Source organism: Phyllobates terribilis, unplaced genomic scaffold (assembly GCF_046119375.1).
Source record: "Phyllobates terribilis strain yellow unplaced genomic scaffold, ASM4611937v1 Scaffold_1__5_contigs__length_1240528914, whole genome shotgun sequence".
In the NCBI taxonomy this organism is placed as follows: Eukaryota; Metazoa; Chordata; class Amphibia; order Anura; family Dendrobatidae; genus Phyllobates; species Phyllobates terribilis.
Genome location: NW_027362761.1, coordinates 799,921,523 through 799,936,368, shown reverse-complemented (window position 1 = coordinate 799,936,368; position 14,846 = coordinate 799,921,523). Strand labels below are relative to the sequence as shown.

The following is a 14,846-nucleotide window of genomic DNA, read 5'->3' as shown; positions in this document are numbered from 1 at the left end:
AACAAATCCTATGGGAGACCTAACTAGTTATAAGCAGGACAGTAAAACAAAGAATGCAGAACAAATGCTGGAAATGAAGGTGAAAATGTTCCTTAACAAGCAAGATCAACAAACACAGTTTAACTCTTACTCATCAAGGCCTAGTGTGACCCTAATGAATCTAAAGCCCCCGTCTCACATAGCGAGATCGCTGCTGTGTCACGGTTTTGGTGACTCACCAGCGACCTCACCAGCGATGTCGCTATGTGTGACACTTTGCAGCGATCAGGCCCCTGCTGTGAGGTCGCTGATCGCTGCAGAATGTCCTGGACCATTTTTTGGTCGTTGCCCTCCTGCTGGTCAGCACACATCGCTGTGTGTGACCAGCGGGAGCAGCGATCAGGCTGGTAACCATGATAAACATCGGGTTACTATAGGCACACGCACACCTAGTAAACCGCTGTTTATCATGGTTTAGAGCCTGCTAAAGTGAGCGGTAACCTCCCGCTCACCGTAGCAGAGTGGTAACTATGATAAACAGCGGGTTACTAGGTGCGCGTGTGCCCCTAGTAACCCGATGTTTACCATGGTTACCAGCCTGCTCCTGCTTCAGCAGCAGGCTGGTAACCAGGAGCAGGACATCGTGGAAAGATTCTTTCCATGATGTCGCTGCTCCCCTGATCGTTGGTGAACCTGCCTGTTTGACAGCTCACCAGCGACCACATAGCAACCCAGCAACGATCCCTGACAGGTCGTATTGTTGTCGGGATCGTTGCAGCGTCGCTAAGTGTGACGGGGCCTTAATAGATCCCAGCAATGCTTGTTGTTGGTAGGGAACGAAGTTCCAAATAGTATAAATAAGGATGTAGTGATCACCAGAGTCCCACAGCACCAAAACACAATGGTAATTGATGAACTAAAAGAAAGAAAAAAAAAAGTGTGTCATACTATATGGCAATTGCGAAGTTTATACAAACAAAAATACACCAAAAACTCATTGTGGGAATATAGCCTTCCAGCCAGAATCTGCATATAATGGGCTCGGCCAAAGCGTCTGTGCACATGCAATCTACTGCATTTATGGATAAATATATACATGTCCATACCAACGTTTGTTAGTAAGACAAAGCTAGTAGATATCTTAATTTTTACTCTTAATGAACCACTCTTATCCAATCATATTTATTACAAAAAAACAGTGTAGATATACATGTCATGTAGTAAAAGTGTGTTAAAATACTTACCAATTGCTGTATTTGGTGTAGAAAGGTTGAACTTGATGTACCTAGGTTTTTTTTCAACCTATATAACTATGTGTAACTATGTATTCCCCAAATTCCAGTGCCGCTCTGGTCCTCTTCTTACTTACTTGCTGAATCACTCTGGGTTTTATGTGTGAGCTGGAAGGGGCTTTTATGATGTTAGACCATAGAGCATCAGAATGAGGCCCCATGGCTTATATTGTAAATGTGACTTCCAGCTTTCTACTATGTCCCAATATCATCAGGTGAGTCAGAATTAGAAGTTGTATGAGCGAGACGAGGACCTGAATAATGCTAGAAACTGGGAAAGACGGCAGTCAATAAGTATGTTACATTACATACATACACGTTTACACATGTTTAGCTAATATAAAATGATTGGGAGTATTTACACAGGTGAGTGATTTGTTACGACACTCTGCTGTTGCTTGATTCAACCCATTTCTTCTTCCTGAAAATGGTGGTATGACTTATTTTCCCTTTTTTGCAAATGTTTTGCTGCAGGACAGATATTTTTGGATCTTTAAAACTCTTACAGTTGAGGATTTGTATAATGGTAAATCAGGCAGTGCTGCAGGATTTATTTTCCATTAACTCCCAATTTCTGTTCCTCACATATTTAGCCTTGCAAACCTTTAAGAAATAATGTATTTATAGGCTAAACAAGTGCAGCTGTTTCCTTGAAATATAGGTGTTATTTTTTTCACCCATGAATATTATGCTCTCTGTTACCACAGTGCCTCCAACAGATGAAGCAATTACCGTACTAAAGTGCTTGATGGAGTATTGCATTCCCAGACAACATTTTTTTTATTTATCCCTTCTGCCTTAGAAAGGGAAGTAAGGCTGAGTTCACACGATGCGTATTTCATGCGTTTCCGCGGCGTTTTTGAAGTTGCGTAAACGCCGCGGAAACGCATGAAAAACGCATGGTAGAAGGGAAGCAATGTTCCCCAATTGAAATCCGCATGTGCTGTGCCCATGATGCGGATTTTTCCGCAGCGTAAACGCTGCGCTCAAAAATCCGCAGCATGTCATTTAATTTTGCGGAAACGCGGCGTTTTCGCCGCCATTGACTTGCATTAGAACGCGCCAATTCCGCAAGACTGCATCTGTACTTGCGTAATTGGCGCGTTCTAATGTGCGGATGGTACCCGGGTGTGGAGGAGAGGAGACTCTCATCCACACCCAGGTACCATTAAAAAAGCTGTAAAAACAAGAATAAAATAAAAAATATATATATACTTACCATCTGTCGGCCCGCGCAGCGCTCCTGCTTGCTTCCCGGCACTTGCAGTGAGTTGAAGGACCTGCGGTGACGTCAGAGTCATGTGACGGGTCACGTGACGCTGACGTCGGCAGGTCTTTCAATTCAAAGTTGCCGGCAGCCGGGAGAACGGAGTGAGCAGGACAGCGCGGGCCATCGGAGGTAAGTATATACACTCTCTCGGGTCACACTATATAAATCCATGCTGTTTGCATGGATTTATATAGTGTGACCTAGTTGTCAAGCACTTTCCAGGTGATGCTAAAATCGCCTGGAAAGCGCTTGTCAATCTGCATGCGGAAACGCATGTGAATCTGCATGTGGATCCGCATGTATTCTGCAGGAAAAACGCATGCACAATCTGCATGCGTTTTTTCTGCCAGGGAGATGCAGAAATGATGCAGAAATTTTCTGCTTCATTTCTGCATCGTGTGCACATAGCCTAAGAAGTGTCGGATACATTACTTTACTAGATACTTAGGCAGTGTTAGTGATCCCCAATACCTAATTTCTTGATAACTTTTACTACCTGAACAGCTAAGTCTTCACAATGCAATTATGCCTTATGCAAATACCATGTGGATCTAGGCTCAGCTATCTCTTGGCTTGGAAGAAGACCTAGCATTTCCAGTGTAATACTCAGCACATGTGTTGAAATTATACTTTTTTTCTGTTGTATGTGCCATTTCTTTTAACCCATACACCGGTAAGCGGATGGTTCGTTAGTTTGTTTCCTGCAGATCCCTATTTCCCTGTTCTACCGTATTTTATTTTCTTGTTAAATATGTACAAGTCAGTATTAGATTTGTATATAGAACCCTAAATAAACACTGTTAAGGGATCTGTGAGAAGGATTTCACACCCCAAACTATTTATATGTGAATATAACTTTTTAAATGACAAGTCCAGCAATACATGGCCAGTCCGTTACTCTATTATGGAGAAATCCACATTTGAATTGATGAAAAAGATGGTGTAGATGTGAAGCCTCTGTCACTCCAGCTCTATTCCCCGCCCTGTGCCGCCTCCTCCTGCTTGGCCAACTGCTCCTTTCTCCAAAGTCACACAGCATAGAGATTGTCAGTCAAGCAGGAGGAGGCAGTGCTGGGTGTAGAATAGAGCTGGAGTGATAGAGGTTTCAGATATACACTTTTATTTGCATATTAATTCAAACACTGATTTCTCAGTAATGGTGGTATGGACTGGCCATTTAAAGGTATTGCTGGACTTGTCTTTGAAAAAGGTACATGCACATATAACCAGTTTGGGGGTGCACTCATGCTGACAGATTCTCTTTAAGTTAAATACAAAAGTTGCTCCCTGAAACCTAATGCACATGAATAACTACATGGAAAACTTTTATGCCCACCCTTTACCAATGTGTGCCACTTAAAATGTTTGTTCATGGATAGTCTTTTCTTATGACTTGTCAAAGATCACAACCAGGGAGGGGGTCTCGCTGAACCACCCCGCTGTTACTTTTATGTCACAAACAGCCCTCTGCTACTCCCTATCATCAGGACAATTACGTAATTGAATGATGATTAACGGAGGAGGTCGTGGCTTTTCCCCCTACTACACCGATTATCGGGGAACTCACAGTGAGCGTTTTGTGTATATATACAACCTATTCCAACTCATGGAATATATATATATACCTCTGTACGGGCAATGCCAACTCCACGATAACCCAAGAAAGATTATTAGCTGCGACCAACAATCTTTTTGCAGACCAATTGGACACAAATTACAGGTAGCATATGGTTTCAGGGGTGCGATTTACAGAGCAAAAGGAATAGAACTATTACATTTTATATTTAATCCAGAAAGATAGGTAGTGTTTTCTAAAAAAATATGCAAAGGATTAACAAAAGAAACTTACAAAATATTGGTCACATAAATAGCTCAGAGCTTAGCGGACAGAAGCAATCCGATTGAGAAATGAATAGAACCTTCACAGTGAGCTATGTCTTCCTAGGTACTGAAAATTGATCCAGACCCAGGTTCTGCTTTTTATTGGCTCCATGTTATGCCCACACACCTCCCCTTGATCACCTCCTGTGAGTCGAATTGTGGGATGTTCTCTGCCCTTCAGGATTTTATTAAATGCCCAACTTATGAGATATATTCACCTCTGAAGGTCCCAGGTGTTAGATATTGCTGTCATATTTTTTATCATGATTTTCCCGTTGCATAGACCCCAAATATGACAGGTGTAGCATCTGGCAGATATTCAGTTGGAGGGATTCTAGTGGCCCTACACTGATGTGAGTGATGCATTACGTCCGTCCCTTCACTACGACGCCGACAATTTATTTCTCATAATTATTGCATCAACACAAACTCCAGTTTTCATATCTGACCAATGGAGTCACCACAGCTGGAGAGATTCTTTCATCATAGCAGCTTCTACCTCTTGAATCCACAAATCTTAGACTATCTCTGTTTCCCACAATAGATATCCCGTTTCGATCACCTGGGCACTGCAGGGAGCTGCTGCTTCTAATGGGAATTTAATTTGTTTTTGTCAGTTCTTAGCTATACATAACTTACTCTCTTCCCATATCTTAAACATGTGGTCCTACTTCCAAAAGGGGTTTAGATTGTCAGCTCTTTCTCCTGGAGATATTATGCATCTTTATTTTTCTGTGGCACGGATTCCATGTGAATAGAGAATTTTAATATGCCCCAATGCTTGCTGCATTACATGAAAATACCACCTCCTGAGGAAAATTTCTTGCATGGTGATACGAGCCCTCAGGAAGGGAACAACAATGCAGCCCTGGAAATGCCTAACAGTCTGTAATATATGGGCAACAAGGCACTTCCACTTCTGGCTTGTTGACTATAAATATAGACTTTAGCAGTCATATGCATTCACAGTTAATGAATAGATAATTAGCTACTTTATAATTTAAACCTTTTTGATAAGGCTTCAACCTTCTAAAGCCAGCATAATACAGCTACAGGTCCATACTTTGAGTAGCCAAAACAGCGCAAAAATTGACGCACGCAGTTTGGGAGTCCTAATGTATTCATACGTAAAGTGCTCCCCGACAACCCCCTTTGTAGGGACTGTCAGACTACTCTATATTCTCATGTAAATAGGAGCCTGCAAGTCAGTACAGAGAAAGGCAAGGGGAGCGCTATCCTCATAAATATGCCAAAACCAGAATCTACGTATTTGATGTTTTCCTTCAGTACTTAAACCTCAAATTGGCACATTTTTTTGTGTGGATTTGACCACTAGAAGTACAGATCTGCAGTTGTAAATGCTGCACATGCATAAGGCAGCAGATTAAGCTGACAACTCCACTTGAAATCCACAAGTAAACTCCCATAGAATTATACAGTCATAGTTATAAAATATTGTTTGCACAGTACTGTGCAAATGTTTTTGGCAGATATGGAAAAAATGCTATAAGTAAGAATGTTTTAAAAAATAGCAGTGTTAATAGTTTATTTTTATGACTTTACAAACTTCAAAATGAACAAGAGAGAAATCTAAATCAAATCAATATTTGGCATGACCACCCTTTGCCTTCATAACATATATAAAGCGTCAGTTCTTCTAGGTACACTTGCACAGAGTTTTTGAAGGAACTTGGCAGGGTGAGTGACTGTTCCAAACATCTTAGAGAATTAAGCACTGATGTTCTTTAGATGTAGACTTGTGCAAATCCTTCTGTCTCTTCTATAATCCCACACAAACTGGATGATATTGACATTAAGGCTGGTGGCTCTTACTTACAGGCATATACTTATCCATCATGCAGTGCCACCAGGAAGAAATCTGATTTCATCAAATGGCGTTGAGGATTTGGCTAAGATTAATGGTGTCCTCAATGCTGAGAAATTCAGTTAGATTGTTATCCCTCATGCAATACCATTAGGTAGGCGTCTGATTGGCTCCAAATTTATTCTGCAGTAGGACAACGACCCTAAACATATAACCAATGTTATTAAAAATACTACAGTGTAAAGAAGAACAAGAAGTCCTGGAAATTATGATCTGGCCCCCACAAAGCCCTGATTTCAACATCATAGAGTCTGTATGGGTTTACATGAAGAGACAGAAGGATTTCACAAACCTAGATCCACAGAAGATCTGTGATTAGTTCGTCATGATATTTGGAACAATCTCCCTGCCGAGATCCTTCAAAAGCTGTCTTCAAAACAACATCAATTCTTCTAGATACACTTGTACACAAAGGGCGGTCACACCAAATATTGATTTTGATTTCATTTCTCTTTTCTTTATTCCCTTTACAGTTTGTAATTCATAAAATGAACTATTAACACTTCCCTTTTCGGAAGCATTCTTATGTTACAACGTTTTTCCACACCTGTCTAAAATTTTGCACTGTACTGTATGTGTGTATATAAAGTACTTCAAATGTAAAAATTTCAGTGCTCCCTAAAGACTCCTCAGGATTTCCAAAAGAAGCTTCCTGGCATTCCTCAAAACATCAGGCCTATCTGTTGTATACATTTTGTCTTTTGAATGTTTATTTAAGGTATTGTTTTGTTATTTTGTTTTACCAAACTTTTCCTGTTGGAATTAGAATAATAGCAAATTATCCCTTCGTAGTCACCTTAAGTCATGTTTTGCTTACAGTTCATTGTTATTCAAGCATTTATTCACTATTGAATTTTTTTCTAGAATATTTTTTATTTTATTCTTACCTTTTTAGCCAATCACAAATTTGACAAAAAAAAAGCCAGGAAATTAGCTCCAACCTCTGTCATGTATGTGATCATTGTGTCATATGTATGACACAATATTCTGCTTACTAGTTACATTAAAGAAAATCTTAATGCAACCTAAAATTACTATGAAAAATGTTATAAAGAGGAGCTGACCATAACTAATGACTTCTACGTTATTAGTGGATTTTTTGCGCAAAAACATAATGAGACCTTGTTGCATACTATTTTCTATGTTTCCCCATCCTCCACAGTAGCACTGATATTCATTTTAATGCTTTTCTATCTTTTTTTTTTTTACCAAGATCTTAGCTAGGACAGATTAGAGAGCAGGAGCCTTTTTCTTCTTTATGCTCATTATTTGGCCCAGTAAGCAACACAATGTAAAAGATCCAGAGGACTGACACAGCCACTTGTCTGCAGTAAAGGAGGTAGCGTGTGCCGGTTGATTGCTTAAAGCCGTGCTGTACTTCATCAGGCAGGTGAATGAACCATACTGCCAAAACAACAATGTCTCATAGAAGTACTTCATTTTCTTCAATGTCACTAGAGCTGAAAAGGAAATCTCACCGAAGTTTACTGAGACAGAAAACACATCTATAGGAATGTAATGCTGCAAATATTCGATATCCTGGCTATTTTTACAGAAACCTCTGAAAATTTAAATGTCCATTAAAAGGTCACAGTAAACAGTAGCCTTTACTTAGTTTTAGCTGCTGATAGCTAAATCTAATTCCTGATTACTTCCTGATAATTGTTGGATTTAAGCGTTTTTTATCCCCTCTTTTCATAGGAGATTTCGACCACCATTCCACTGACAGGAGCTCCCAGTCACATTGGTGGGATCTCTCTATTATACATTTATGGCATCCTGTGTATATGCCATGAACGTACATGCCATGGCCCTTCAAAATAAATATGCAACAATTGGCCAAACATGCATCTTTCTGGGGCAGTCAGGAGGCTTCAGTTGTTATAGCTGGGATACGTTATGACTGGCAATTCATTTCTACAAAGAAATGTAGCTTTACATGCCAGTTAACCATGTAATGAATGGGTTGACTAGGTATCCAAGAGTGGGTCCAGCTCTTACAAATGGCCATGACACCTAACAGGACAACTCCTTTAAAGACAATGGGCCTGATTCATCCTGGTGTAAAAAGGCTTGAATAGCTGCAAAATTTTGGCGCAGCGTGAGGCAATTTTGCGCCATTTGACATTTACTTTGTCATCAAAGATGTAGAGGCACTTTGACTATGACAAGTTACTGGAGCACTAAAGCTATGTTACACTTAATTTTTTCATGTATTGTGAGTGAGAGGAACTGTAATGAATTTGACCATAATTGTACTAATTCAACTTATAAACTCTGTCTCTATACCTAAATCTATATCCCCATATACACATCTGTGTCTAAATACTATATTGATCACATATACTATCATATTACGTCATTGTTATATTTGTCTTTGCTTCATTTTTATCTATTCTCAGATATCTTTATATGACTTGAGGAGATTGTTCACCCTTGGGGACAATGTTTTTTTTTTGTTTTGTTTTGTTTTTAGCTTAAATGCATGTAATTGGGTCTAAAAGTCATTTTTACTATTGGGTTTCATTATGTTACTACTTTTATATTGATGGCCTATCCATAGGATAATTAATCAATATCAGATTGGTGGGGGAGTGACAGCCAACAACCTGACCGAACAGCTGAATGAATAGGAGTGGATCTGCATCACCCCGCTGCGGTCACTATACAGATGGGGCAGTTATCCTGTGCAGCAAAATTAGTGGCCATTTTTATGAGGAACAAGTTACTTGCTATATGAGATCATCATTATTTTAATTGGTAAAATGCATCATTGTTTATAAATGTTATTGGCTACATAAATATTCAGTTTGCAAGGCAGGGTGGCCCCCAGATGAAAGTCTACGAAAACATCCTCGAGATAAGACCCCTCGAGAGAGAGCTTGCATTATACAACAGAAGGGATGTTTTCCATCTCCAAGCTAGCCAGCAATTTCTCTACTCTGGGGGGAAAATACTTAAACCAACTGATTTGACCTCCAAAGACAGATGGTAAAATTGGGACTTAATGATATTTTCCAGCAACACAGTCTAATGTTAGATTTAAAGCACCACTCCAACATTTGGTTTTTTTTTTCAATCCCTTTGTTAGGAATCTAATTTCTGAAAGTGTAATGCACATAGACTCATACTCACTGGGCGGCAAGCTCACCTGTTTTTAGACCCGCTCGTCTCGCTCTGGCATCACATAACGGCTTTTGTAACCCCCTGGATCGCTGTGTTCCAGAAGTTGCTTTTCTCAATACAAGTCTATGGGACTCGGAACAAGGCTACAGAATCTCATTCTGAATTTCCATAGATGTGCACTGAGAAGTTTAAGAAAGTGACCTCTGCTTCAGGCAACAAGTGTTGTGTGGTTTGTCTGGTCAAAGCTGCAGACACATGGTGCCAGAGCAGGCTGAAAACGGGTGAAGGCGGCTACTTGTGAAAGTGTAAATACATGCATTACACTTACATATGTGATATTTAACAAGGGGGTAAAAAACCGCTGAAGTGGTGCTTTAATTTATTTTATTGTTTTGTGTGTGTAATTGTGTGTTATAACTGCCATAAATGTTTACTGTATCTGTAGTTAGAGAACACAGAATGGCTTATCAAGTTTGATCATAGACATAGATCAAACATGTAGACGTCATCTAGACCATCTACCTGTAATTAGCTGTTCCTTTTACCAGCATGCCACCATGACTTTAGCTGATCTTCTTTCTGATCACAGACTGACACAGCCGTCTTTATAGCTCATCTCTATTACTTCCACCAGACAAAGTTTGAAAGCTGAAGTCAATATGTAGTCATACACTAACTTTATACACAACGTTTAAGAAGTTCATTTGACATATGCTATTGAACAACTCAGTCAGCACACATATGTCTGTCCATTTTTTTAATCGGATCCATTTTTATTAAACAAACTTTTTCTATTTTGAACATACATTCAGATACAAAAAGGAAAAGTAACTTGCATACAAGTCAGACAGAATGTAATAGGACTGTAAAATAGGGTAACAGAACTTTTCTCTCCCAAATCCTATATAAAAAGAAAAATAGGCTAAACATATTATCAAGCATCCACAAGAATTAGGATGAAAGGAATAAAGGCAAGCTGAAATGAAAATTAAAGTAGAGTACATTGAAAGTATCATTAATCGCTCCTGATAATGGAAGAATCAGTGTATAGGGACCAAGAATTGATCCATGATCCCCAGTCTAGAATCCATAAGGATTCTAGACCGGGGGTATGTAGCCATGATCCCTAAATCCTATCATATTTATGTAATGCATTCATTTTCAGATATATACCCCTTTCTAGACGTAAAACAATGTTTATTTTAGTTTTGAGTTCCCCAATAGTAACCAGTGATAGGTCAACAGCTTCCTTGCTTAGAATAATATTTGCAGAATGCCTAGTGCAATCGGGGAATCCAGATCAACTCTCTCCTCCAGGAGAACCAAAATGCAGATCTTGTGTTCCAGGTTGTATTTGAATATTGTAGATTTAACTAAATCTAGAATCTCATTACGTGTGCTCATTTTTTCATACGTTGCACTACTATATGTAAGATGCATTAATTTATAGCCTTGAGGTTAACTCCTAATTGTTACGCTCACGCCCAGACTTACTGGCGTGAGCATGGTTAGTGGTCCCACTGGGCCATGAACCGAGGAGTGCCTGGAGGGGCGTGACTAGGGGCATCGCCAGATCCCACGGCGGCTTAATCGACTCCGTGGTCCGAGGAGGGACGTAGGAGGTGGCCCAGGTGCTACTCCAGGTCAGACCCCAGTCACAGCTGTTGACCCACACCGGGGAATGCAGGAACGGGCAGGTTAGGCTGGTATGCAGACAGGTGGGTACTGGCAGGCACGGCTGGTATGCAGACAGGTGGGTACTGGCAGGCACGGCAGGTATGCAGACAGGCCGATACTGGCAGGTAGAAAAGCAGGCTGGCTAGGGACCAGTACAGACTGGGATACAGGAACCGAGCCGCAGGTGCGGTGGATGAGCAGAGCAGAACCTCAGGCGCGGAGGACAAACGGAGCAGAGCAGAGCGGAACCGCGGGTGATTAGGACGAGCGGAGCAGAGCGGAATCGCAGGTGCGGAGGATGAGCGGAGGAGAGCAGAGCGGAACCGCAGGTGTGGAGGACAAGAGGAGCAAAGCAGAGCGGAACCGCAGGCGCCGAGGACAAGCGGAGCAGAGCAGAGCGGAACCGCAGGTGCAGGCAGACAGGACAGGGCCCTGTTCACATGGAACAGACTGGGAAACACAGGAAGATAGCTAGAACACAGGAGGTAGATACGGAGGCAGGGAAACGGGATAAGCAGGACCAGATACACACAAGGTACTTGCAATGAAGTAGCGAGTGGACACAAAACTCACAAACAGAAGTACAGAGACAACGAGTTGGAGTTAGGTGCAGGTTCAGACACTGCAGGAAAAGGGAAGAATCGGACACAGAGACAAACAGGTAACGGGCAAGGAAACAGTTCAGACAGCAACTGAACCTGGAACAAGATACAGGAACGAGCCTGGGTACTCAGCCCCCAGGGTGGCGGAAGCAGACTAGAAGTCACCGATACAGGTAATGGGCCTGGGTACTCAACACCCAGGGTGGCGGAAACAGACTAGAAGTCACAGATACAGGTAACGGGCCTGGGTACTCGGCCCCCAGGGTGGTGGAAACAGACAAGAAACAGGACAGGACCTGGCAACTCAGTTGCACAGAACACACTGAAAGAAAGTGATGCTCAGGCACCTTCTACTGGGTGGAGGGGGTTTAAGTATCCAGTGACTCACAGCGATAGGCTGGGGATGCATTAGGACTGCGCACACTGTAACTTTAAGAATCTGGAAGTAACAGCGCCGCCTCCCTAAGCAATCAGACAAGAGACATGCACACAGCAAGTAATGGAGCAAAGTGTGCAGCCAGGACTGATAGGTAAGTTGGCGTTCTTGCATGGTAGGAGATGGTAAGCCATGCCAGTATGCTGCCAGGGATGTTACACTAATTATTAGTTGAGTTCTTACATGGCTATTGTTGACGAATAGTCTTCCCCTTTATTATGACATTTTACTGACTGATCACTTTTTTTGAATTGTGCAATTGCTTTTTACAGTGAAAAGTATTTGCCAATTTGAAGACTCTGAAAATGAAGGGATTACAATTGTTACGACTGCATTTTATAGTGATCTGGCTCGCTCCCCCTATTCCTCAGAATGACCATCTGCTTCTGCTTCATTGTGCCAAGTTCATTCTGAGCTCCAAGTGCATACTGCCCCATATGTGGATATGGAACACCACAGCTATATTATATATAGATCCAGCCAGCTGACTTTGGTGTACGTTGCCATTTTATCGAGTTTCCTTTTTTAATGTCCTCTCTCTCTTTTTTTCTTTTCTTTTAAGATTGTGATCCATCGTGCCAAACATGCTCTTCAGACAACAACAGATGCTTAAGCTGTGCCAAAGGCAGAATCTTTCACCATGGCAGATGTGTGCTACAGTGTCCAGCGGGTTATTATGCTGACTCTGATGGAGTGTGTATAGGTAGGAATTATGGTTGTCTTTGTCCTACAAATTGTCAAATAAAGTAGTTCTTTTTCTCAAAATATGTCAAAAGCATTAATGCCAGAGAAAAAAATAGTTCTCAGAAATGTTGCATTTTAAGTTAACATAACCAGACTTTGTAAAGCAAAGTATAACACATAATAAAGGGTAAATGAACTATAAGAGTTTTTAATAATTGATGTTAATGATTTTACTAACCGAAAGAAAACGGTCCACTGCTGACATTGTCTGCCTAAACCAAAAGATAGTAGAACTACAGTATTCTCCAATATAGATTTCATAGTTTGCAGCAATGGAAACACAGTAATCTCTAGATCCTTTTAGCATAATATACTGCGTTAGGTATGCTTTTATCAGTAAACTGTAGACCAAGATAAATGACCTCTAAGCTTTTGATAATCTGTACTTATTAAAGGGAACCTGACAGTGGATACACGCTGCCCAATCCTCGGGCACCATGTATCAGACACTAGCAGCATGATTTCAGCAATATAGGTTTAACTCTGGAATGCTGCGGCATTTCAGAAAAAAGCATAATATAAAAGCCGTCAAGGACTGAGCCAGATGGCACACTAGCCAGAAAAAGCCTGATCCACAATGATTTCTCCCCGCCTGCTGCCGCTGCACGCACGCAGGAGACCTGTCAGTCACTGGCAGTGGGCAGGGATAAGCTCTGTCCAACTAGTCTCCCGTGCGGCTTGGTCCCTGACAGCTTTTAAACTGTTTTCCTATGAGTGAAATGCCGCAGAGTTTCAGAGTTAATATGCCTGAAATCATGCAGCCAGTGTCTGATACATGCTGCTGGTGGATCGGGCCACATATATTTATTGTTAAGTTTTCTTTTTAATCCATTTTATTCTGATCAGCAAATATTATTACTACATTGTTTCTTTTCTTTCCATGATCTACACCAATATAACTGAAGAATACAAGTCAAGTAGAAAAATAAAAAAATAAGTCCTTTAATTAAATCCTAATATTCAAAGGACACATTCAAAATGGGACACAATACAAGTATATGGGACACATACAAAGAATGAAATCAAAGAAGGGGACACATGGAAAAAGATAATATAGTACCCAGCATACTAATTGCATGACGAGAAGATATACCTCAAAAATGGCAAAATGTAATGGTTAATGGTACAGCTAGATGGCAAATAGATAAAGGGGAACTTTAGTGTGAGAAATAAGACAAGGAACAAATCCACAAAGCTAGTATTGTCGGAAGTATTGCAAGGAACAGATCCTTAACTTGAAAGTGATATAAACCAAATACACCACTCAGAAATACATGTGATGTAAGGACTACATAAAATAGGCAGCCATGATATCACACTCTTGGGGTTCGTGTGAATGATGAAAGATAAAGTATAACCGCACAGGGATCCCGGGATCCTCTGCTCCTGTCAATCTTTTTTTGATTTAGCTTATTCTTATTTCTATGATGATAATCCCCTCCTCCACATTTACCATTCCGGCTGGTTATTATATTTTCATTGCATCTTTTCGATGATTTTGTACAGTTTTTTTTTTTTTTTAAATAACAATGTCAAATTGTCAAGAAAAATAGTTTCATTTCAATTGAGCTCTAAATTAATAATAACCAAATTCTTAAGAACCGTTCTACATTGAGGCACTGTTTCCTAATTGTGTCCATTTGTAGATTTGTGTTTCGGGGAGCTTTTGGCCTCTTAATATGGCATCTGATTATGTGGACAGGCTACTGGGAACCATATGTTAACATTTTGTATAAATTACGCCAAGGTTCTCTATAAGCTTTGTGCAAGCATCACTGACTGCACATTGATGTATTTCAGGCAGGCAGATAGCCCGTATCGGGATTATATAGCGGTATTATTTATCCAGCCAAATTGCAGATTTTCAAGGCATCACAATTACAGTCAGCTTGTTATATTTCTGGTAGAAAAGTGGCAAGAAGAAATCAAGTCTGTAGAGATATGATTGTGAATG

General features: G+C 40.6%; 1 protein-coding gene across 1 annotated transcript in view; it reads left to right on the top strand.

Annotated features, from left to right (window-relative positions):
* FRAS1 (Fraser extracellular matrix complex subunit 1) overlaps nucleotides 1–14,846 on the top strand; it is a 626,357-nt gene that overhangs the window by 331,588 nt on the left and 279,923 nt on the right. Inside the window, exon 16 of the mRNA XM_073637084.1 lies at nucleotides 12,711–12,851. Coding sequence (XP_073493185.1) covers nucleotides 12,711–12,851 — 141 coding nt within the window. The remainder of the gene's footprint in view (nucleotides 1–12,710; nucleotides 12,852–14,846) is intronic.